Source organism: Anarrhichthys ocellatus, unplaced genomic scaffold (genome assembly GCF_004355925.1).
Source record: "Anarrhichthys ocellatus isolate YVR2014 unplaced genomic scaffold, GSC_Weel_1.0 scaffold4, whole genome shotgun sequence".
In the NCBI taxonomy this organism is placed as follows: Eukaryota; Metazoa; Chordata; class Actinopteri; order Perciformes; family Anarhichadidae; genus Anarrhichthys; species Anarrhichthys ocellatus.
The window spans coordinates 7821978-7848753 of record NW_022280034.1 but is presented as its reverse complement, the minus strand read 5'-3'; the positions used below and the strand labels follow the sequence as shown (position 1 = coordinate 7848753).

General features: G+C 39.6%; 1 protein-coding gene across 1 annotated transcript; it reads right to left on the bottom strand.

Annotated features, from left to right (window-relative positions):
- On the bottom strand, positions 1-25878 carry LOC116381303 (rho-related GTP-binding protein RhoN-like). Its single transcript, XM_031843355.1, has 5 exons — positions 25587-25878; positions 24425-24512; positions 7131-7240; positions 3608-3742; positions 1-1029 (listed from the first exon to the last, which is right to left on the bottom strand). Exons 1-5 carry the CDS (start codon positions 25692-25694, stop codon positions 775-777), a joined length of 696 nt encoding a protein of 231 aa, XP_031699215.1. The 5' UTR covers positions 25695-25878; the 3' UTR covers positions 1-774.
- Positions 25879-26776: the final 898 nt, after the last annotated feature.

Below are 26776 nucleotides of genomic sequence, written 5' to 3'. Positions count from 1 at the left end.
CACTATTTATATGTTTATTTTATTATCACATGTACAACATAGCAGTCATCCCCTTCACTCCCTCCCTGACTTTCCTTCCCAGTGTGGATTGTTAGAACACTTTTAATTTCACAACACTTCAGTCTTATGTGGTGAGTGATTATTCAGTTTTCGATATTAAAAGCACTTGTGGTTAAAGAACATTTGTGTCATCTCAGCCCACGAGTTTTTTTCATCCGTCCAGATTTTCTTGTTATATGAAGTGGAAAAGCAAAGTTTATTCCCTGACATTTAAGAACAACTCGGAACAGTTTACATGCATTGTATTGTGCTTCATTTACTTTAACACTTAAGAGAGAATAGCATTTCAAAACAGGAAACAACATAACAGAGGTCAAGACCAGCACTGTAAATGCTGGTTCCTGCTAGGTAATTTCCAATTAGTATTTTTTTCATAATCAGTTTTTCATTTCCGTACCAGCCTGTTTGTGTCCATGACTATTTTTGTCCACTTGTTTGAATAAAAGCGTTAAAGAAAGACAAGCTTTTGCCACCACAATGACCTCCCCTGATAAGAACACGGCCACACAGAAAAAATAACAATGAGAGTTTTGCTGAAGATGGACAAACAATTCGTCAAAGAACTCCACAATATAGCATCGGTTCTCGTTTTCATCATATTGTCCTTTATGCAGTGCAAATATCTGACAAGAATTTACCAATAAATTAAGTTCATGTGCAGTATGGTTTCATGTCCATCGGCGCACACGGGTCAGGCTGCTGGTTAGACAGGTCCTACATGAGCACGCAGCTTTTGGCCCGGTCCTTTCTAATGGCAGGTGGGTGTTCGTGAATCTCAGTCCGGGGCGGTTGCTGGGAGACCCGCTTGAGTCCTTGACGTGAGCCGGCACGTTTGAGCTGAGGCCGATGGATACGGGACACAGACGCCAGGGTGGTGACGTGGAAAACGTCACGGACGCTGTTCTCTGAATACTTTGATGTGCACTCTGTGTAGGCCACAGCTCCGATCTGCCGCGCCAAAGTAGTTCCCTGAAAATACAGAATATGGGTCAGTTCAATTGAAGAATAAACAGTGAAGACACAGGTAGCACATTCAGCAGGCTATTTGCAAAATTAACATTCATTTTGAGCTCTGTTTCTTGCCACTTGTCAAATGTAAATCTGATATTTAGTCTCCTTTTTAGCTCTGGGTTTGGTCACCACCAAACCTTGAGAGAAATATCTGTCTCTTTAGCTGCTATTTGCTTACTTTGTTCTCTGTTTGTAACTCTGAGCTTACACGTTTTTTGGCCTCCAGCTCATCTTGTAGCTGATGGAAAAAAAGCTTGATGAGAATACTGAGACTGAGACTGAACCAAAACAAAACAAAAAAAGCATGAAGACATTACAAACAGTCACTTTATCCATTTATACTGTGAAAAGATTAGTGCAGCTTTAAAATTCCAACATTTATCCAGCCGTGTGCTGCAGTTTGTGCTTGTTTGTAGTCCAAAAAAAGATTGTCTCACCTAAAGAGCTACTGAGTGCTAGTACTTGGAGCTATGACAAACACATTGTGTGTATGTGTGTGAGACAGAGGGGTCATTTGGTGGAATTGATGCCGTTTGCGTTCTAAAAGCCCTTAAACCATGTTGAACCTCTGGCGTACTGTTGGAAGCCTCATGTAATTCAATAGAGTCAAAACATTTATACTGTTTTAATGCCAAACAGTACTAGGAGTGCTTGAATGCTGAGTGGACTTTGCGACACCCTTTTGAAACTTTCTCTTGAAGTTCATTATTATCTCCATTTGTTACATGCGGTTAGATTATCCTTACCTCATCCTTTTGTGGATATGAGACCGTAGCTCCTGGTCATGTACAGTAAACACTCTCCTCTTAATAGAAGCCTACGCTCTCAGAAGCATGATAGCTAGCCGGGGCATACAAAAAAAAGCTAAGATCCTCCACACAGCAATGAAAAATTCATGGCATATCTGTGCAATTGTAAAACTCGAGCGTAAAAAAACTCAGCTTATTCCCAGTAGTGGTTATCACCATCTTAAATCTGGACTGGTTGAACTTCTATTTTGTGCTTTCTTTTTGCATACCTGTGCTGCAACAACTCTGGCTCTGTGCTTCGGTGTATCTTATAGTAAGAAAGGGAGTAATCTAGTTTTATTGATTTAACCAATCCTTCTTTAGATCTTATAAGTAGCGTTTCTACTCTGTAAATTTCTCACTTAATTTCATTATTTATTGTACTGGAGTGTGTCATCAATTGGATTCATCAACTTATTTGGCAATGAAACATCAATACTGTGAGACGGTGTGGGTGTTCAGCCATCAGTGTTGGAAGTATTCCGTATTGAAGGAGTATCAAGCAGTCATATGTGGTAATAATATTCCTCTTCTATGAAAAGCATTAAAGACTTGAGCTGTGCTTCCAGGGAGGCTGCATTATTTTTGCATTAATGGAAACGTTCCAACACTTCAAGGTTCTATTTTGACGCCTTTAAGCCGATTACAGCAGTAGTCACACAGTTTGTATGCGGTTCATTCTGATGAATGCGCTTCCTCTGGGGATCACAGCCATTGGTCAGGTGGCTGAAATGTAAGGGTCCCTGTTTGTGGCTGTTTGCGGTGCCGCCCTTTTAATGGGGCCCATTAAGAAAATCTCTATAGCAACACTCTTAAGTCTGGCCACAGTGACGTCAGAAGTAATGTGCTTACAATGTTCTTTAATTAGGAATGCACTGGAAAGTTAAAGTATACATCCAGCCAAACAAGGTAAAAGTGTCCTCATAGTGACCATTTTAGTCGGATTGGATGGGCAAGAAAGAAAGAGTTTCAAAGTTGAATTGTTGCTGTTACAGTTTCGGGAAGACAGTTTGCGTAATCAGAGTTTTTTTGTTAATTCGGAGCTAAATATCCAGAGAAATGAATCTGAGCTCTAGATGGACTAATTCTGATGCCATTACTGACAGGAAAATTAGGTTGTTTACCTTTGCTTTGTCGGAAGTATGAGGAAATATTAATATGTTGACAAATGGCTGCCAAGAAGTGTGAATTCACATTTACATGAAAATAGGCTATTGAAATTCATGCGTGCCACGTTCATTGCTCCAAGACACAAACAAAACAATTGTATTATCGCACATCCGGCTGTTTGTCTCTATCTTTGTTCAGTCCCAGCTCTTTTATTCTCCTCGTGTTTACTTATTTGTGGAAGTTATGATGAAGCAAACGAAGCAAATGTCATTCTCCCAATTCACTTTCGGAAGTTTTGTTTACAGTATGGGCACCAGGGAGCAAAGCAACGGATGTCATTTGTCTGGAATGATACCATTACATTTGTATGTCAGTCAGTGTTACTGTAGGCAAATAAAAATCGCTGCAGCGGAAAATTGGAAAGGACTGTACATTTAAAACCATATCCAACAGATGTTCCAATTATTTATAGTGTTAAATAAATGAAATCAATACTGTTCAGTTCTTCACACATGCAAAATTAAGTTTGCATTATTAGGATATGGTTGCAGGAACAGCAGTTAATTTCAAGCTAGGTTTGACACCCCTTCTGCAAACAGATAAAGAGAGATGAGCGGTGTTTTCTCTGCACTCCTCACCTGTTCGTGGGTGACAGGAATGAGTCTGTGTTTGGAAAGCTCTCTCATGACGTTGAGGTCCGTCCTCATGTCCAACTTGCAGCCGACCAGCACCACTTTGGCGTTGGGACAGAACTCCTGCGTCTCCCCCTGCCACTGTGTATTAACAGACAAAAACATGAGTGCACAGGGTCATTGTAAATCAAATGTAGGTTTGAATGAGGATAGTAGACAATATCTCATTTCCATTCTTCACTCCATTATTCACACTAAACTAGGCAACAAAAACAAAGAAATACAGCCCAAACTGTTGCCACAAAGCTGGATGCACAACTTGGCCAAAAATATTATATTTTGTAGCATTAACATTTTCCTTATTTGGAAAGGGGCCGAGTGCAAACCCTGAAAAAAGCCACATTATTTGGATAAAGGTATGTATATATTTGTTTGCTATATAATGTGGCAGTGACTATATTAAACTTGAACCTAGAAATGGTTTATTTTATCGATCAAAGTGTAACTTAACATTCCCCTCTTGTTTTTGCTGACCCCAATGTTTAAAACAATATTCTGTTTGCCCCAACATGAGCTCATGAAAGCAAGATGCTCGTGGTCATAAATGCTGCAAGAAGACAGAGAGACCACAGACAAACGATTTAACTTTGTCTCCATCGTTTCCTTTCTCTCTGAGACTCTTGTCACAATCTCCTCACACCATGGCACAGACAACCACTTTGAGCGTTGCTGCTCCATTTGTTCTCCCTTACAAAGAGATCTTTTCTCCCAGTTGCCTGTGTCGCTGCTGTTGCGGGCCGCAGTGTGTTGTGCAGTTATGCAGAGTGAGCTGTTGCCTTTCAATAGGCCGCTCCGCTGAACAGTGTGCAACTGGTGAATAGCAGCAAATTAGATGAGTCACAAAAGAACCCATGGGAAGAGCAGCTTATTGTTTGTGTTAATTTAAAGAATTGGTAGGTTGTCCCGGATAAAGAGCAGAACACACACAGTTGAAGCTGAGTCTGGTTTGTCAAAGGAAGAAAATGGACAAAAGTGACAATTCAGTTTTCCAATATACATGTACATATATTGTATGTGCAATCCAGGTAACTGCACTTTCAAAATACAGATATCAAAACCACCAGGAAGGGCTGTAGCTGCCATTTAGGAGACTGAGGTCATGTTCTCAGAATTATTTTTGGGAGTTTAACGCCCTCTGAGGAGTTTAAATTATGCGATTACGCTAATATTACACATGTTGCGATATTAAGGCTGATTCTGATATTTCTGATAAACTCCCATTAAAGGTCCCCAGAGGAAGAATCCTAATGACCTGACCCCATTACTTTTCCTCTAGCGCCTCCATGACGTTGACATTTGCCATGAAATTTGGAACAGACAGACATTCATGTTCTACTCAGTATGAATTGTAACAACTTTGGTAAACCCTTAATATTTGATCTAACACCATCATCAGCTTAACTTTTATGACTTCATGACTAACTAATGTTAGCACCCTAGCCTGCTAAACTAAGATAGTGAACAGGACAGATAGTGCAAACATATTTGCTGAACATCAGCATGTTAGAAAATGTGCATTTTGAGCAAGTGATGCTGATGTTAGCGTTTAGTTCAAAGCATTTCTTTACTCAAATACTGCCACATAGAGCCACTAGCATGTCTGTAGACTCTTAGTCTGGTTAAGACTATTTCCAAATGTGACTGGGATTTAGCATTCTTTGTCGAAAATTGCTGAAAACACAATTTAAAAGATATAGAGACTGTGACATTTTTGTAGACCTGTGATAGACCCATCATCATCCAGTGAGATTGTGTGTGTGTGTGTGTGTGTGTGTGTGTGTGTGTGTGTGTGTGTGTTAGTGTCTGTCATCCTCTGCTATTTTCCTTGTAGTGTTTGTACACCTTCTGGTTTTCATATGTACAAGCTGAGCATGCTTTATGCTGCAGCCTTGAAGGTTGGATATAGAGATGCTCTCATCACAACAATCAAACATTTCCTTCACAAATAACCTAATATTTCCAATCCAAACCCTAAAGATACAGAAAAGAGATAGAGAGCCGGAGATGCAGCGGTGCTGACATACTCCGTGTGAGAAAGATATTTAGAAAAGGTGAGAAAATGTCGCCAGCTGCAAAGCAAGAAGCGTTATAAGAAGGTGATAGTCGGGCAGAGACTGGGGTAACATGCGTTAGACTGCGTTATGCTAGATGAGAAATCAAATGAGTGTTTGAAGAGAGATTGGACTGAAGAGAACAAAGGATATAAAAAAGGAAAAGGGGAAGTGATAAGGAGTCGAGGGGCATTTTTGTAGCTTAGCAATACTGAGAGAAAAATAGTCCTTCCGAGAGGAAAATTGAAGGGCACCAGAATTGGGAAGCGGGAGGCTGTCAAAAATGGCAGGAGAAAAAGTGGTATGTGCTGCAAGGGAGTTATTTGAAGATGGAGGCTAGCAATGCCAAAGTAAATGGAAACAAGACAAAGTGGCACTTAAATAAGACAGAATCAGGATAAGTTCCCTTGTTTTTTATCTTAACTTTGAATAGAGTGACCCATCAACATGTCTCTTTGGCATCCTTGGCATGCATTGTGAGATCAGTTTATTCACCATGATTACTGAGGTCATCTAATAGGGTCAAAGTTCAAGGTAGTTCTCAAGTGGACCCCCTGTAGGTGTGAGAATTTGTCTAACATAAAAGATACGTGTTTTTGTCTCGTATTGATGATGTCATCGATGAATGATGGCGCTGACTGCAGGAATGTCTATTGACTCAAAGGTCAAACGCTCGGCACAGATGTTCATCAGCAGTTAAAATTAAGATTTATCAATATCCAAAATGCTGCTAGTTTCCAAAGAGAAATGTGAGAAAAGTTTGTGTTCCATGCTGATTAAATTACTCAACACTAGGATGGATTTTACTCTTGCTATAAGACAAGAGATGTATATAAGTCTGCATTTACAGTAACCTGCATATTTGATACTTTGGATTGAGCTGCAAACCTTGTGATTAAAGAACGACTCGCTCTAGCCACGGAGCCATTAAGATTCTATAGTCGATATTTCACAATAACAAAGTAACAAATGACAATGGAAAAAGGGTCTCTCGTAGTGATAAACCTACAGATTAGTACCACCCGAATCCGCAGGTCCCCTCAGCTTTAGAGAGCTTTATAATGAGTTCCGCTTATTGTTTATCTGTGCCTCGTTTTTGGACCGCAGTAGGCAGCTGTTTACAGTGAAAAAGCCCTAAAAACCCACTGCACACTAACTGCTCAGCCCAAAAAGGCAGTATAGTAGTAGTAGTGCTTAAAAGAAATCCTTTCATGGCCAGTACAGAGAGGAGAATCAATTTACGCATAACTATCTCACTACACAAGGCATGTGAGTTATGTGTTAAGATTGAAAATATCAGAACCTAATCGTTTAAGGCTGCTATGATGCCTGCAGTCCTGATAAGAAACAAAATGTACCTTGAAAACCATCTCTGCTTTGTCAGGACACATTCACACTTCTGTTAATGCGACACTGACCTTTTTCAGCACGCTGTCCAGTGTTTCCGGACGGCTGATGTCAAAGCAGATGAGGACAGCATCTGAGTCAGGATACGCTAACGGCCGCACATTGTCATAGTAGGCTGAACCTGTGGGCGAAAAATACACACTGACATCACCAACGTTTCCAGGTGGATTATATGTCATTTAGTTACTTTGCAGAAGAGTTTTATCACAAAATGAGTCATTACAGAGCACCTTTGGCGGTAATAACTATGATCAAATCTAATTACCGTGAACTAAGCCACTCTGCAGATGACAATGAGTGGGTGTTATTTACTGCAGAGGGGCCTCGTCCACAACCCCTGGTCTGTTCGTCTGACAGTCTTGAATAAGCCAACAGACAGACATGTGACAGTGAGATAATGAATGGCTCACACAAAGCGTCACCTGGTATTTCAGAATGGCATGTTTTTATGCCGGGGGCCCGGGCTGAATTGGGCATTGTGACCTGGGCAAGGGGACACATTCCTATCCAGAGGGGACACCATTCCCTCTCCGTTTCCCTCATTGTCTCCGACACTCGTGTTATTGTCACCGTGCACGGGGCTTTGGCAACTTTACAAAAATGTGTTTGACAGAAAATTCCCATAGAAGCCGACTGAATCTGAGCTGCTGCCACACATACAGCACAAACAGATAAAAACACAATTTACACATAAGTTATTTTCAAAATAACCCAGCTTTGAATTAAAAACAAACTAAAGGAGATTTTTATTTCCCTTAAAAAAATCTAATTTTTTATGTCAAAAAAACGCATTTGAGTATTTTTTTTGAACTTCAAAAATACCTTCTCTTCCTGTTAAACAACAGATATTTAATGACTCATTTAATTTAACTTCCCACTCTGCATATTGCATTTCAATCGCAAATATATCACACCACAGAAGCTAAATATGTCGTAATTGCCATTTCACTGTGACTTTAAAACAAAATTACTGTTTTTTTACGACTCTATTTTTGACCACCGTTATTCTGTTGATGATGATCTGGAAGTTAAAATAAAGACAAAAGTACCAAATAAATCCTGCACAATACTATATACAATTTAGTTAATAATTATTTTACTTAAATACATACTGTGTTTTCACTTTTACAAAAGTTACACAATGATGGATGAGGATTTGTTAATAACCTGTCTCGTGTTTTCACCAGTTCCTTGCCGTTAAGTCGTAGAGTAAAATATTATCATAACCGATAATATGGATGACCAAAATTATGAAAAAAAAAGATTTTTCTTTAAGCTACGAAGTTGTTTTTAAATTTTCATTACACCACATCAGCACACCTGGAGGGCAACATACAAGTAGAGTATATGTGCCCAAAAAAGCAGATACATTTACCACCATCTTTGTCATGCTGTCAAAATCTGGCCCCAAAGCAAACCATGTGTTTGTGCATGTGTGTTACTGTGGTCAGAAATGTCAAACTAAAGGCCACAACCATTTTACCCCGTCTCTCTCACTAATTCCTGCTCCTGGGTTTCACACATACTGTAATAGCACACACACGCTCTCACTCTAACTTTTGTGTCTCGCTTTTACGAGGCACAGATCAAGTCTTGACACAAAATGAGGATGATTAAATTAATAAAAGGTAAATGGAGCAAGGGTGAGTGGAAGTGTATCCGACAGTCCCAGTAAACCACCCGAAGGTCTCGTCAGCTTCCACACTCGCTCACTGGCTTCAGTGATCCGACAGCTGTAGCTCAGCTTCACACCGTCAGCTCCACCTCTGCATCAGATGGCAGCTGTGACAAACTGTAGTCTTAAAAAGTTTCAATCTTTGCTCCATTAAAAGAAAACGGGAGTTGAGTAGTCCTCTACAAGTCTAGAAAAAGCACCCATTTTCAGACATTTCTATTTGAATGTCACTGACGGCGTTTGTGCCGATGTCATCAGTTAAGGCTTCTACAGTAAAAACTCATCCTTTAAGTCTGTGTTTCTGTCTTTGTGTAAAACAACAACAAGAGATCTTACTCTCAACCCACCTGAAGCTATACAAACTGCTTATGAAATACTGCTGGTCTCACCTGGGCAATAGGACAGGATGCAGTAAAATAAGTCATTTGCAGAGCTGCTTAGTCAGCACTTTTCCACACATTACACCAGGGCCTATATGGGCTACAGCTATGCAGAGTAATGTCTTTTTGTCAGCTGTTATCAGTAGAACTTGTGCCGACTATTCCAAAATACTTAAATAAATGATGGATTTGTCTACAAACCTATACATTATTATACAAACAGAGACAACTAACTGCAGGTATGTTAGTTTTTTACAATTTCCACATTTGAACATTTTATCTTCCTTTGAATGTATCTCATGACTGACTGGCACTTATTCCTGTGTATCAGAACAAGGATATTCCAATGATATGTTTGACAACATTTAGAAAAGTTTTTCCTTGAGAAAGTATTTATTTTTCAACTGAGGAAAATTAGGAAATATGTAATTGCATTTTTATTTGTAATTTATGTATTTGATGCTGCTTAGAGCTAGTGTCAGGAAGTTAAACATAATTCCAATAATTGAAATATATACTCACTGTCTAACTGTCCAGGGTGCTGATCAGGTCGTCATGTGTCAATGCACCAAGGGTATGTGATCCCCTGCAGGCATGTAACCCGGGATTCATCGAACGTCAACATCCAGTGTTATCTAATGCAGCAGAGTGCTACCTGCTCTCGAGTTTGCTTTGTATTTGGACTGGACATTAAGACAACGTGAGTAGTTTATTTAGCAGATTGCTTTTCTCTGGCGTATATAGTGAGTTAGTATTTCTTCAGCAGCAGTAGTTGTTTATTGTTCTGCCAAGTCTTCCTCTGTTCAGTCTACCCAGCCCTGCCAAAATAAACACGTATCAAGAGTCTCCTGAGATTCAAGTCTCTCTGCTCTTGGATCCTTCTCCTCTCATCAGTGGCTCCAAAAACAAATACATCCCCAAACAAGCTTTGAATTAAAGACTTAAGCTGTCAAAGGCTTTTGGTTTGTGACATCAACCGTCCCGACAACATACAGCGGGTTGTACCGATGTCACAAATGTTATCTTATAGGAGTAGTTAGCCTACATACATTTTGGGAAATACACTTAATTGCATTCTTTCTGTGAGTGCATGTCTGCGGTTGAAGTCGCTCAAATCAATATTTTCATATCAAGAATGGATCAAATGTCTACTTGTATGTGAAAGAGGTTGCTCACAGTGCTGAAACCACAGATAATTACCACTCGACTCCTCAGTTTCTCTCGGCTCTGAAAGTTTTAGTGTCTTCTGCCGCTTTGGTGTTCTGGATCGCAACTTAAGTGTTTTGGTTCGCTCTCTCAGCACTCATCAGCATTTTCAGCCGCAGCATGCAGCTGTTTGCAGTAAAAAACAAAAAGTTCTAATAAACCCACTGCACACTACCTGTTCAGCACCAAACGGCAGACAAAGTTAGATATTTCCCTCAGAAGTTGGTGGAGACCAAAAAAAAAAGCTAAAACACGAGCAAATATTGGACATACATCAGGTGGCCAGTAACACAACTCATTGTTCCTTACTTATTAATGCACAGATGAGACGAGAGTGGTATCAATATTCTCATCTATCACATATTTACCAAAATGTAGAACTATTCCTTGAATGCTCCTTGTGTCAAAGGATTTCAATAGAGGTCTATCATGTCATCATAAAATTGAGAAGAATTGAGATTATGATACTTCATTATTGTCATATTATTACCAGCCGCCACGGTGACACTGGTATTGTTTTCACCTTGTGAGTCTGTGTGTAAACACCCACGGTACTACTGGAGCAGATACCACCACAGAAGCGGTTTTGAGTACTTTGCCAGGTGTTTACGTGTCTGTCTGTCTGCGGTCAGATCACAACCGTGCAGGATGCGGCCATTAAACTTTACAAGTGTGTAAATGAGATTCAAATGAGGCAGAGTTCGAAGATGGGTGTGGTTTGAGCAAGGAAGCCAGAAAGTAGGGGGGTAGGAAGCCCACACTATGCCCCTGGTCCCATTTTGCGTCGCAAGATGCTCTCTAGTTATTTGTTTTATATATTAAATACTTACTGAAGAAATCATTCATGCTTGTAAATTAATTCGGCTCCACTAGTCCTCATAACACTGGTATTAGCATAATCTTGGATAACGGTAGTGCTTACTTGGCTCTTTATTACACACAAACACACACAGACTGCAACCCTCAAATTTCCATGATGTCAACTAATCCATGTTCAGCACTCGAGCAGCAGCTAATGTGTATTGATCTGTGAGCTCTTTTGACCCTCTCTGGGACTTGTAGTATGATTCCCCTCATGGGAAGATTCCTGCTGTTGTAGCAGCAGCACAAAGAAACCTCAGCCCATCTGTCTCCGTCTGAAACCCTCTGATCAAGAGCAAACTCAAAAAGGCACTCACTGGAGTACCGCATGTATTAAACTACCTCAAAGGACTGAGGGGCATTGAAAGTTCCACCAGTCATACAGAATCAAATTGTTCTAATACTTAAGTATGTCACAGACAGCATACAGGTATTTAAGTTTCGTTTAAAAGGAGCCAATTGAAACGTCAAACAGATGTGTTTCTGCTGTACAACGTTTTCACAGTGACGCACAACAGTCTGGGAAACAACAAGACCATGCTGTTACTCCACATGGGGTTGTCATGCATTTGATGTTTAATTCGTACAAAAAGCGTTTCCTTTTTTTCCCTCTTGTCTGCTTTTTTTGCTCGCACTTACAGGTTGGTAAGTGTATGCTTTCCGTGCCCTCTTGTAATTTTATGGAATCAACTTGTGTGCAGCTTTTGCCAGATACATCTCTTAGATTCAGTGGCTGCTTAGAAAGGTCCGCCCCCTCCCTAAAGGGCTCATGTAATGTTGCCTGAATGATATCGTCTAGGAGAGCTACACAAAGTGTCTTTCAGTAATGTGACACCTGAAGCCAAACATGCTTTGAAAATGGAAATGCACAAAAGCTGGTAAGTAATCCACTTTAATGACATGACACTGGGCTGGATTACAGGAGTGGACAGGTTTGTGTATCCTGTTCCTGTCACCAACATATTATCGCTTAAGAGTGAGATCCTTTAATTGTGCCATTTGATGTCAGCTGAAGTCTATAGTGCACACCGACATCACACAGGAATGCAAATGGTATGAAATGAATGACCCACTGAGGATTATTATTTTCACTATCACAATTTTCTAGAGATGTAAGTGACATTTTCAAATAGCTTATTTTGTCTGAGCAACAGTCCAAAACACAAAGATTCAGTTTACTTTCTCATGTAAGAAAAAGAAAAGCAGCAGATCCTGATTTGAGAAGCTGGAAATAGAGAATGAACAGTGTGTGTGTGTGTGTGTGTGTGTGTGTGTGTGTGTGTGTGTGTGTGTTCATCTTTATAACTGGACGATAAATTGAATTGAATGAATCTCTTACCAACCTAAATGTAATCTCATCATAGTTTTCTGTAAATATATTCTCTGAATCCCATAAATACGATGATCTACAACCAAAGACGCCTAACCAGACATTCATCAAAAACAGTCCAGACGTTTTTACTGTTCATAATTAACTTATTAAAAGAACAAAAAAGAAGATGTCATGTACTGATGTATAAACAAAAACACACTGTGTATTTATATGTATGACTATAAATATGACTATGTTTGAATGAATGAAGTTTATATTATCAAGTCATGCATATTACTATGCCCAGCCTGCGGGGGCCTACAAGACAACCGATATTAATACAATCCGGAGTAAAAATTCATAAATCACTAACAAATCCTGCACTGTATATATTTTTAATAATGGATAAATCTGAATGAATACTAATTAAATAGTCCATCATGCCTTCTTTTCTTTTGAGTTAAACAACCGTTCCAACTTCTTATTGCTTGTACTCTGGAATACTTCAGAGTTTTAGTTTTGGCAAATAGACACTCTTAAATCATCAGAATATGTACAAGAGAAAATAGTTATTCAGCACTAAGTGGATGCAGTTAAATACTCATTCTAAACTAACCAGGCTAAAGATGAACAGAATAGTATATTCCTACATAACTTACTCACAAAACATTTCCAAAATCTATAAATCTTAAGCCGTTGACGATGTAAACACAAACACCACATCACATCATGTTCATACTCGTCAAACCCTTCGGTGACACCTCATGACTTGTGCAGAAGCATCTGCATTAGTTACTCATTTATTCAGGTTCAATTCATCACCCGTCTGTATATTTCTGACTGTACTGCAAGTTCAGCTCAGTCGAAAGCTTTTTATGAAGTTTCTTGATAAGCGACCTTTAATGAGCCCCACCGGGCAGGTTTCCTAATCATGAAATTAAGGGAGGCGCATTATCCATTCTGTTGAATACAGTAAATCTGGCTGGTGATTTTTTTTTTAACGTTCCGGAGATATCTTCTGTTTCTCATTTTGTCTGAACCTGTAAAACTCATTATTAAACATCCGCTGTTGTATTTTTTGCACTAACCAAAAGAAATATATATTCTTTGCTTAGTCAAGCTCAAAGCTGTAAAGAGACTGATAAGAGACTATCAGACTTCATGCTGTATCTTTCAGCATTCACGGCTCTGCGTGATTCAACATAAACACACCTTGAGATGTTTGCACAGAAAATCATTATTACTCCTCACTCACGACATTTTTTAGTCTGCCAACTTCCATCACAGCACAGTACTGGTCATTAATATTGAAATCCAGTCCCAATTATGCCCTTCTACAAAAATAGTGCATGTTTTCTTTTGGGGGAGTGGGGGGTCATCCAGGTCTGAAATACATCCAGATGCTATGATGTTATGCTACTGATTAATGTATTTTTCTTCCACCACCAGAAGATATAGGTAATACCTCCCACAGAGAATAAGCATTACTGCCACGCACTCGTGCTGTGTGAACCGTGGCGACAATAAGTCTGCCTGGCAAATAACAGAAGAGAAAGCAGCCTGTTCGTTCAGATGATTATCATACAGTAATAGAGTCCACTCAGTAGAAACCCATGCACGCTCAGCGGGGATAATCACTCAGCGACTATGCATCAACACCTTGAGACACCCTGCAGAGCCAACACTGTGCCGGTCCGGCTTGCTTTCCCTGCACAGAATTGCATTGAAATATTTATGCCTGATATATTTTTCTCTATTCTCTCATTTTGTTTGCTTTGTCATTAAAACAAGCTTACAGTTTCAGCACTCATTTCACTAGTTATGAAGAGTACTACTCAGCCTGTGAAAACATTTGTATAATGTTTTCTGTGGCTCTGGAGGAGCTTTGTCAAGTTTAAAAAAAAATATATATAATACCGTGTCATCCAGGTTATCTTGCCGTGGGCATGGAGAGTACAAATATATAGAAAGAGAAAGCCTGCGTGACAAACTGGCCGTTTCAAGTTAAAGAAGTGGCCTTTTGCCAGGGCTGATGCCAAACATATGCTATTCAGTTGCATTGTGGGGAATGTGGGGTCCAGTCTATTTTTGGTTTTTAGTCGGATATCGAACCCTGCTTTCATTTCCACTTTTTTTTTGTCTCACCCCCAAACTTTATGGAAGGGCAGTACTAAATCATTGGAATTACCTTTAATATTATAACAGCAAAATAGCCTCACCTTCTGAGGAAACATGCTGCTTCTGTTGAGTGCAAAACAATTCTTCATTACAGGATATTATTATTTCTGTCATGTTTATCCTATATGATAAATATATCACCATTTTCTTTACAATGTGATTATAATATGTTAAACTCCAGCTAATGTAAAATGTTACCAAAGTCAATTCAACAACAGCATGCTCACAAATCTCAAGAGGATAAGTGCTTCATTTAACTCAAAGTTTGATTTAACTTCGTGGTGAAATGAAGCGTTTTAGCTGTTCATAAATCATGGATTAATGTAACTGGAATATGCTGTGAAAACTCCTCTGCTTGAATACCAAACAATAGTCTGAAAAGCAGTGTGGAGCAATGATTGATGCTGGTTCTGCCGGTCATATCAAGAGGCAAACAGTCTTTGCACAAGGTGCTTGTCTGCAGTGTGACAACAGATTTGGATTTTCCATATTATATTCACACAAACGTTTTTATATGTATATGGTTGACTGAAATCTCCGATGAAGACATTGATGAAGTCAATCGTTGTTTTAATATTCACTAAACAGATATATTTATTTTATCTTTATTTGAGTCTGTATATTGTATATTGTCCCTTCGCGAAGACGTTTGAATAATATATCCAGGATGTCAAAGTGATACATTGAAAACTTTTAATTACAAAGATAAAGATTGAAGCTAAAGCCTACAGCTCAGAGTGTTAAAGTCAACCAGCACATAAACCTGTCAATCGAGACAGAAGGCGATGAAATCAAGGAACAACACTGTGTTTACATTTCATATACCTTCAGTAGACACGCTAGCTAATGATGTGCTTACGTATTAACTTGACTTAAACTGGTCATGACATGTGTTTATTGAAAGTGTCATCAGCAAGAACGATCGGGCTAAAGGTCCCTCAGGTTTTGTCTAATCAGCTTCTCACGTCCGTTTTAAAAGAATACTCCCTTCCAACCCTTTAAGTGCCTATTTGTATGTGAATGTCTCACCATGTTTCTTTCACTCCAAAATGACTCTAAATTGGAGTAAATAGAGGCCAGGTTTAACAACAGCAAAACTATATCAAAACATCCATTTACAAACTCGAGCAGAATATAATCCAAGTCTCAGTAACAAACATTCATTTTCACCCAAATGATTCTGCCGCTACCGTCTCATGCACGGCTGCGTAGCGCACCACGGTAACACGTGGTGAGTAATTGATATACAAATGGTCATTTTCAGGTTGAAGTATTCCTTTATGTCAAGTTTATTTAAATTTGACTGAGACCAGTACCAGAATACCAGGCTGTATTTCAGTGAAAAATGATACGTGATGTTCTTGCATGTTTCTAACTCAGTTAGCACAGAAGGAGAGCGCTGCCAGTGAGCAGAGTTTTTCCTGAAATCAGCAGTAATCCTGCAGGATTCCTTCAAATTAATGACAGGGGGACATCTGGGCATACCCCCTTCACATTAAAGCTCCCAGCTCCTGTTGTGATTTTATATGCAGTCTGAGCAGCCTTATGTTCCAGCGCGCAGCCCTGATTCTGATGTTCAAACCCAGAGAACACATGGAGCTCTGATCCATATTTCTTGTTTATTTTGTGCGACTGCACCTACACTCTACGTGCTTGATAGGAGTTTTAAAGGCCATTCAGCCAACAGGAAAAGACAGTCCATTATATTATTATAATAGGCGTATAATATTATACATATATATTAAGAAAATGTATGGTACAGTAACTTCGTTAAAAATATTTAGAAAAGTCATTCTTGTAAGTTCAAACTAAATTTGCCATTTTTATATTTCTCTTCAAATCTTTGAATGTGTGTCACGTTTCTAGTTATATAACACAGTTTTACTACAAAGCTGTTTATAAACTAAAGCTGTGACTCCCAGCCAGGAATACCAACAGACCTAACAGCATGTGTTGCAATTCAGAATTTGTGAAAAGCTAATTGAGTTGAGAAGCACTGAACTACAGAATATGATGTTCACATCCAGGTAATCATTCTTGTAAAGTAACAGTTAATAGCCTGTCCGTGAGATGGGTTTTGTTTTCAATCGTACAGTAGAACTCACGGTATATCACAATACAGTAGAAATAGGGTCACCGCGCTTTATCTCCTCCAACCCTCTCAGTAATGGCTGAGGTGTTGGAGGTTGAATGGAGTGGTCGTAGCTATGTCTTGCATTATAGATAAGGAATAGAGGGGGTCTTAAGTGGATGGATAGACCCCTTGAGTGTCCTCGTGTGCTTTTGTGTCTCAACAAAGTGCCCTACAAAGTCGAATTACTTTTTTTTTCCAGTCGCATAATAATAACAACTGAGCCATTATGGTTTTAAACCACTTTCTAAATGACGAATGAATCCTCTGTGTTTCTCTACGGCCCGATAACATTTCAAAATGCCTGTGTCCGCTGTCTTGTTGACAATATTTTACTGTAATGAATATGGTCTAACCGACATAAATTTGACCCTCTTTTGCAACAAAAGAGTGTTTTAGAGTGTCTAGATGGGGGGTTAGCCAGTTACAGTATGGTATTCATTCAGTCACAAAATACAGCAGTTTGTTGCAGACACACTTCTACTGAGTGCACCTTTCTAGTTATGCCTCTGATTTGTCAACTGTTTTTAGTCCTTTTTTTAACAACTTTCTGTCCAGTTTTATGTAAGCTGGCATATTTTTGGAAGTTTAGACGAGATGGAAACAGATGTTTCTGAAAATATAGCTTGGAAAGGACTGTTTCTGTTTGGATAACTGGCTCTAAGAGTACGGACTTTCTATCAATGGAGCAAACAGATTAAGCTCTCCAGCTAAATTATACTGGACAAATGAACTATCGGCATGAATGAAGGTACAAAGTAAAAATGTCTGATTAACAACCAGAAAGAGCAACAGTAGCTAACATATAGAATATATGATGTGATTCAAGTAAAAGGTTAATGGACATTACAAACCCCCCCACCCACCCACCCACCCGTCCACTCTAAATGTGTGCTACTGTATCTTTGTGTGTGTGATCAATATTTAAACATGTCTATACATTATGTTTTGTGCTGTGTCAGGTTTGGCTATTATTGTCTTCACATTTTGTTTAATCTGAAAAAATGTGTTGATGCTGGAGAGTCTTATACCTAAAAGGTAGTGGTCCTGGGTGCTCATCCAGACTTGCTGTCTCTCTCAGACAGACTGCTCGGTTACACATGCACCAGTAGCTGAGAGACAGACCAGGTGTCCCCCGGGAATGAGAGCGGAGACGCATCTAGGCCATTGATTTTCAATGTACCCTTGGTCTTCTAAAGGGCTGCATGAGCAGAAGAGAACCAGATCAGGGTGACTGGGGGCAAAGGCTCACAGTATGTAAACCTACTCACACTCATTTAGTCCAGCATGCTTTCTCCTACACATGACTCTGAGCACTTAAAACTCAGCACTCCACTTTGACACTATATCCTTCTGTCTCTTCACTGTCTCTATTTATGTATTTTACCACTCCTCTAATCTCTCAGAGCACTTACCCATACGCTTACTCACACAAACATACACACCCCTGCACATGTTTAGTATGGGGGAAAAAAAACACAACAGCACTTGGACTAAAATCCCAGTTCCTCCGCTTTCTGCCCTTCTATCCAAAAAGCCTCTGAAACGCTTGAACGCATCGAGCTATTTTCTCCGCTCATTCCTGTCATGGAGCCCAGGTGCCACTCACACGCAGATGCTCGCTCGGAGCACATCAAGGTAGTGCTTTCAAGGAGCCAACGTGTAATTGGTGTCATAAAAGCTGCTCATGAATGAATGATGCATTGTTAGGGCAATCTCTTCCACAGACTCCATGGACCTGGGATGCGATAGATGGATGCAACAGGGTCTTGAAAGTGCCGGCAATGTTTGCATGGTTTGTGACAGAAAGAGCAGCATGTGTATTGTGAGTGCAAGCAAGCATCCGTGTGTGTTTAAAAACTGACATGCTCTTATTGACTTGTCGAGCACTCAAGGAAGTACCGCAGAAGATTCAGGTTACGCGCTTCTGAAGAGAAAGCGGCCTGGAGGGCAGAGTTCAAGGGCGGCAAACCTCAAGACGTTCCTTTCATTGCTCACTGTTTGAAGGTGTGACACTGCAGGTTCAGCCTGTTGCTTTATTGACTGTTACCTCACACTTTCACATTCTCACTTGTGAAACCTGTATGTTTTGGAGGCTTGTGTTTTTGTGGCAAGAGTATCCTGCGGGCAACAGCTGCTTTTGTCGTCTGCCAGCCACAGAGAGAAATAGATGTAGAGGCTTGAATTTATTTGCAGCAACAGTAAAAATATGCTGGTTCTTTATGAATCCAGCCAAGCCAACAAAACTTCACACCCTAATTTAAAACCCTGTTATGTGTGTTACAGCATCACAAACAAAACACATTATTCAGCATAACTGAGGCTACGATTAAAGTAATGTTGCTAACACCAGCTTAATTAAGAATCCTTTTGGCTACTTGGGGGTAAAGGAAACAAGTTACAAACACAACTCTAACATATTAACACCTTAATGTTGAGAATCTAGCAAGAATACGCTAGATATTAAAAATTATCTAGCCAAAAAAAACCAGTTCAGTGTTGCCAACTCTTTTCCTATTAAAAGTAGCTAGCAGCACTAGCGTCAAAAGTCACTAAATAAAATACATCAAAATAAAAGAGTCTGTCCCTTCAGGCCTGCATTCAAAACTGCTCCCCCCGATTATCATTCTGAACATAAACATATCCTAATGAATGTAAACGAACATGGCTATTGTTAGTACTCAGCTGTTACAGAATACACGCAGATGAACACACAGTTAGCCCTTACGATCATTTAATTTGGGTCGAATGAAATTATCGCTATCGATAACGTATTTATTTCTCTTTTTTTGTCAGGGTATTTGATTTATTGATTGCTGTCAGGATGTAAAGATAATTTCAACAAATATAACAAAACATGTTTTAGGAGAATTTCACCAACCCTATAGCTATAATTCGATATGTCAAATATATTACATGGCTGCCTATTTAAAAGCTACAGTATACCCACCTACGTGTCTCTCTTTCCCCACATTTAATATGACAAAACATAAAGATTGTGTAATGTGCTTTTCCCAAAAAAACTTGTTTTACCACCTCCATACTTTCATGCTTGACAAGTCATGACATGTGAACTCATAAAGCCAGAAGGCGAACCAGGACAGGTCTGTTTTAATACCAAGTTTAATATTATTACACAACATAACATTACCTTGGATTCTAGAATTGTGATTTTAGGACATATTCATAATGAACCTCGGGGAATTAATTAAGAATCTAAAGGTCACCCCTGGAGTCTGTCTATTAATCTAATTTATGACCTTTTTAAGAGCCACATTGGCAAATTGGTAATAATTGACCAGATGCGTGCAGAATTACTCTGAGCACCAAGTCAGTTTTTTGTCACAGCCCATAAAGACAGATTAGAGTGAGTCATATGTGGTATCTGAACTGCCAGGACACACCGGGCTGAGGACGGAGGAGGCATGGGATTTTTCAAAGGAAATGAGAAAACGATTTAGTGTGAAGTGTAGGAGAGACATGAAGACAGATGGAGAGACTGACAAAGAAATTGCAAGCTAAGCTAATCAAGTGCAAGAGTGCTGAGAGGGCAGTGCCCCAATACAGTGGGACTCCTGACCTTGGCTAGTTGGAAACAGAGAGAAGAGACTGGTGAGAGGTCTGCAGCCAGCGTTATAAAGAAGGAATGAAACTAAAGAAAGGGAGAGAAAAGTGCAGAGAAAGGAGAATCAAGTCGTGAAAACGGTGTTATACTGTAGCACATGAGGTCGGCTGGGATAAGATTTTAAGTTCAGTCTTGTTATTTATTTTTCATTTGGTGACCAAAGGTCCCTCACTACACACAACTGCTGTGTCATCGTTATTAACATGGCTTGCAAATTGAGACTAATTTGTTTTTTGTTTTATGGTCAATTGCCTTTTGATGACTCCAGGAGGCACATTCAGATATTGCAGAAGCTTCGTACAAAGGAGAATTTGACTTATTTCTTAAGTGATATGTTATGAGCAGAAATCATTTTTTTTTGTTCATTTTTAATTGTGTCCCAACAAGCTTTCGATTTTAAATCCACATTTTTTTCAGCACCATAAAGCATAGAACCGATTAAATGAAACGCAAATACAAAATAAAGTAAAGAGTGTTGGTGTTTGATTGATAGATCTTGGGAAGGACTAGCCTGGGCCAGGGAGGAAAAACTCGTGCACATGTGCAGAAGCAAACCAGAAGTGAGAAAACATTTTTGGCGTATGCGCTAGTTGAGCAATTTTCATTGGAATGAATGGGCGCTATTGCTACTGATTGGTTTGGGCAATCTTCCAATCAGAATTGGCTAACAATGGAACACGATGTCAGACTGAGAAATTAAGTGAAACAAAAGGGCAATTCAGTCTGATTTTCAGGCCTGGACAGAGTGTCATTTCAGGGCTGGCAACTGCACCGGGACCCCAGACCCTTAGGGGGCTGGACGCTTCCAGATTCATCATGTGGTGATTTTGGTCATTTTATTATTTTCAAATTAGTTTGCTGATACTGTATGCACAATATGAACTGAAATAAAGCCCTTATTGTACCAGTTTATATTGTGTTTAATTGATAATATTCCTAAATTAAGTTCAAAAATAAAACACTGCTGGATTTCTAATTGCTGACTAATACACATATGGATACAAATTCGGAGAAAGGTGAGTTTGGTTTGTCAACTGCTTTTCCAAGGCCGAAAAAGCACTTTGAAACTCATCTTGACTAATATTGTTCTGACTGTCGATCTTGACTCAGCATACAACCCAGCATGGAAGACAGAAAAGGAAAGCGATGAGGCTGGCAGAAAGATTGAGACAATAATGAAGGATAACAGATATACTGTATACACAGAGTAGACCGAGGGAGGAAATTACTTCGGCGGGAAGACAGAAACAAATAAATAAAATAGAGTTTAACCTACGAGGCAGGGAGTCTGGAAGCAAGCATGTAAGGATGTAGAGGCAAGAGGGTGAAGAGGCAGTGGGTGGTGTAGCGAGATTAGGAATGAAGGAGACAGGGGGCAAGTGTTTGGTCACACAGCAAGTGCCTGATTAATTAAATCCACTGTTTGTTTCTGCACAATGAGCGAGCAGCTCTGAAGCTCGTTCTGGCACCTTGCCTCTCACTCTCACAACACTCCTTATCTTCTCATCCTTCCTTCTCTAATCTGTTATCCTCACTGGAGCGCTGGCCTCGTATCATAAAACTGTGATGACTTTGTGTTCTTTCATCATCTGTATTTGCATCCGTTGGTTCTCTGAATCTCCTTACAACAAATCTCAACAAGCACTTTTTAAAAGAATTTGACATTAAATTGGTACCACTTTGTCACCAAAATGAGTATTAAACTGTTATGATATTGATTCTATCATGCATGTTCGATAACTGAGTTTCAGCCACGGCCTCTCTCCCACTGGTTCAGTTCACCTGCTGTCATGCAAACTGCTCACACTAGCCATGACATACACCGGCACATACACAGACAACAAACTACATGCGGACAAACATTTTCCCGACTGTCTCCTACGCATGCCTGCACATGCCAGTGAATACACACACTCACACACACACACACACACCAGCAGACATATATGTATATACTCAAACAAAACTGTGATTGCATAAGAAATGGCAAATGTAAGTGAGAACCAAAGTTCAGAACTCAAGGGTTTTACAGCGACTGTTGCAGCAGCACACACACAAAACCATCCTTGTAAGCACGCCGAGTGACTGTAATCCCCCTATTCAGTTATTAGTGAGGAGAGGCAGGTACCAGGGGGAACTGTGGTAATACTGATGTAGGTGCCAATGCACCTGTCCGCTGGGGCAGACCCAGAATAGCTCGCAGGGACGCTGCGAGGCAACGCACACGCCTTCTGTCAGAGCTGGAGGAAGCCAGCTCAGGTCAGACACGGATCACCTGCCATAATCTAGATCACTCAAACTTTGTTTTTTGACAGAAATCCAATACATTTTCTATATTTATAAATACTTATTATGTTAAGATAACCAGCTGCTGTCAGTCGCTTCAGATTTATTGTGAGAGCGGTATTGATTTTCTCATCTGACTCTCGGCAAGAAAATAACAAAGTATTTTCCAAAATGATGACTCCTAAGGGCCTTCCTTTACCTTTATCTCGACAACTTTAAGTACAATTTAGCATATTCTTGAATATTTTTTATTTATTACTGCTTTAAAAATCAATAAAAAGCTATGAATTCAGTATTTGGGCTGTCAGGTTGGAAAAAAATCAATGTGGCTGGTGTGTATCCTCCCATAAAACCTTCATAAAGTATTTCTTATTAAACTCGTTTCACATTTTTCTTTCACAGGAGCACACGCTCACATAGAAAAAGATTTTTGCTAAATGTATTAATGGAGAAGGCTTAGGGAAGCTTTGATGACAAAATGGCTTCCATCTTATTCACACAGGTACAGGTATTCACAGCTGGGAGCTATGTCCTATGTTCTATTGTATGCAAGAGGATGCCATTATTATGACATATTCAAGGGAAAAGCACATGATTCATGCAGAAAGATGAATTGAAATTGTTTTGTGCGGTGGAGTAAATTACTGTTTAAGCATTCCTTTCGCGTAATTTTCATCCACCACACAGCTCAATGTGTGCGTTTGTGTGTGTGTGAGTGTGGGAGAAACAACCAGCAATTTCAGAGGGTGTTGTTCAAACACAGTCGAGTGGCCTCACCCACTGCAAACCAACAGGCAGCACCAGCCTCAGCAGCAGCAGCTCTTAATCTCCAGCCTGTCTAGCTGGTCTTTCCGTATGTCTGCATGGGTGGAGGTTAATGGAACGCTGTGAACTAATGCTGCTCTCCGTGGTGGTGTGAGAACAAGTTTTTCGGGTGTCGTTATGGAAGTGGAAATGAAATATGAAAGGGCCTGAAGGCTGACAAAGGAAGAAAGTTAGCTTACATTCGAAAGAATCTGACTGTTCGAGCTCCACGAACTCTCGGCTGTTGAAAGTCTAGTCTCAAAAATGTAAAGTAACTTTCAGCTGTGTGGCCTAAAAATCCACATTGTGGCATGAGTCTTCCTCACATATTACAGTTAACCTCGTAGTTCTGAACAGCTGGCCCAAAGCCGTATCACCAGTGGACAAACAATTCAACAATCAACATTTGTTAACACAAAATAAGAAATGATTATGTCGTGACAGCTATTTGGAGCAGGCAATATGTTGAATGACAAGTTGTTTATCCTCTCCCAGAGCTGATATAACTCTGAAGCGGCTGTTCAAATTAATTCTAAAGGTGATGACAGGACTAAAGTAACAAAAACACTGTTTCTGCTCGTGGTGGGTCTACATTAAATTGAACATAAAACATGTGTCGTTCAGTACTCCCAACAGATTATCCTGACACACTCTTAGTGGTTGCTAATGTTTCTGGCCCACAGCCTGTATGTTGTTGAACGCTCCAAAGAGTCAGCTGCTTACGAGACTGGAGCGCCTGTTAAAGAAACTCGTTCATGGGCCAATGATGCGGCACACCACTCATCATCACATTGGCATCTTAATCTCGCCACACAAAGGGGTGAAACCAAAGCCAAGTGCGTCTTACCTGAAGTGTCCCACATGTTGAGCTCGATCCTCTGTTTGTCGATCTCGAAGCTGGCTGTGTAATTCTCAAACACGGTGGGAACATAATTCTGAAAAGAGACACGGGTGGCCAAAATTAGATGAAAGCTCACAGGGGTGGTTGTGTACATGGTGAAATTCAATTTAGATGATGTAAGAATTTCTAGTGTGTTTGTGTAAAGTAGATGAGGCTAATTCTGAGCTTTGATTTCATTGTCCTCAACAGTTCAACATTTTCGGTTGAAGTACAGAGGATATTTCAATCTGTCTTCTACTTTGGGGTAACATACAGTGTACCATATATTTGTTATTTGCAATACAATATATGCAAATTAATTATATTTCCCATTGTTGTTCATTTATTATCATTAATAGACAAAACATAAACACAGATTTTATTTATTCATTGAAAATCTCACTTGATATTGTCCAAAATGTCCACTGCTCATTTAACACTTATCTGCAAAATATTTAAGGTCACATTGTTCAATACATTTTCTTATTTTTAAACCGTAAATCTTTAAGATTATGTGAATTGTCTTGTCTTAATATCATTAGACATTTAGAGTTTTTAGTCTCACATGAAAACATTGTAATTGTACATTTAATTACTCGCATGTTGCACACACTCTAGAAAGACAGATGTTGATTCAGAGGCTGTTCAGCTCACTGGTTGTTGCTGTGATGTTTCAGTATTTACTGACGGACTGCTCCTGCACGGACTGACGCGCGCGATGCGCAAAGCGCACAGAGCCTAGATTTCTGTGGCAACTGGGCAGTGAACGGGCATGAGTCTGAAACCTAAAAATGTAATTATTTAATCTGTTTTGACCGCAAAGATCAAGCTAAATGATATTATAGAGAAAGACATAACCCTGCCTAAAGAAAGCACCCATGGGCATGGCAGCATCTAATTTAAATGGCATCAATTAAAAAGGACTAAAACCACATTAGAATAAATAAATGTGAATAACATCTTGTGTGTCATCAGTCAGTTCCCAGATGAGATGATCTGGTATCAGAGGTAATATCAGCAGGTTTTGAAGTTTCACTGGAAATGTCCGGCTGGATGGAGACTTAGTCGTGCCGTGTGGTTTTTAGGGACTTTATTTGTGTGTTTATCTCAATGAGATAGTCTCTCTTACCTCCGGGTACGAGTCTTTGGCAAAAACGTGAAGGAGAGCAGTCTTGCCAACCTGCGTATCGCCGACCACCACAATCTTACAGCGAAGTAATCCCTTATTGCTCTCCATGGTGACCCGAGTATCGCTGCGTGGTTCAGTTCCGCTGCCTTTAGCTCCAAACAGGTTAAGTGTCGAAGAGCAGCTCTAAATGTCGTAAATGTTTCTCCCGAAGAAAAAGAAAGTCCGATCCAAAAACTTCAGCACCGCAGTCTGATGTAGTTTCAGCTACATGCTCTGCGTAATGCTGCGCTCCTCTGCTCCACGGATGAAGTGAGGCGCACCGCCAACTTCTGTCAAGGAGCGTCTCTAAAAACGTTTTTCCTGTGCGATCTTTCAAAATAAAAGAGTACATATTACGATATATAACGTTATATGTATCTGGTGGATTAGATGTAAACTTTTAACACATATTGTGGTTGCCTGTGTGCATCAAAACTAACCAATAGTAAGGTTTGTCTTTTGATCATAATAACCAAATGTAACCACACAGCCAGAGATAAAGTGTCCTGTCCCAAAAATACTGATACGTCCTCAGTAATACTCGAGCTAAATTGATTGGGTAGAGAAATTAGTTAATTAATTATTAATGTATTGTTATTTTTCAATTGTATTTTCTTTGCTGTTATTTTGAAGGCAAAATCGTCGTACTTCCGGTCTTCCCGTGGCTTTCACTGCTGTCTTCGTGTCTCAAACAGTGACATGCATTCATATGAATGGTCTCTCACAGTAAACAGTAGCACATATCAAATGTGGATGTTTTGTATCAACATAACAGAGAATATCTGACATATTTTTCAATGTAATGAAACCTTTATGAAATTTTAGTAAAGTGTATTCTATTTTAGATTTAATCGTGCTTTATCATTATCACAATGAAGTGTTACACAGTACAATAGGCTGTTCATGTAGCCTATACTTCATACATACAATGGCTCTCTCTCACACACTTTGCTTTTCAAGCATGTCATAGTCCCCGTACAGTTAAGAGCTTTTACAATTCAGTTTTAATCAATGATACTGGATTTACTGGCACGTGAACCTGTATAGAAACCTGCATTTTGACTGTTTGGTAGCCTATGAATAACTATTAGTCATTTAACTAAATTATTGACTTTATAAATTGTCATATTCAATAAGATCAGTGAGCAGAC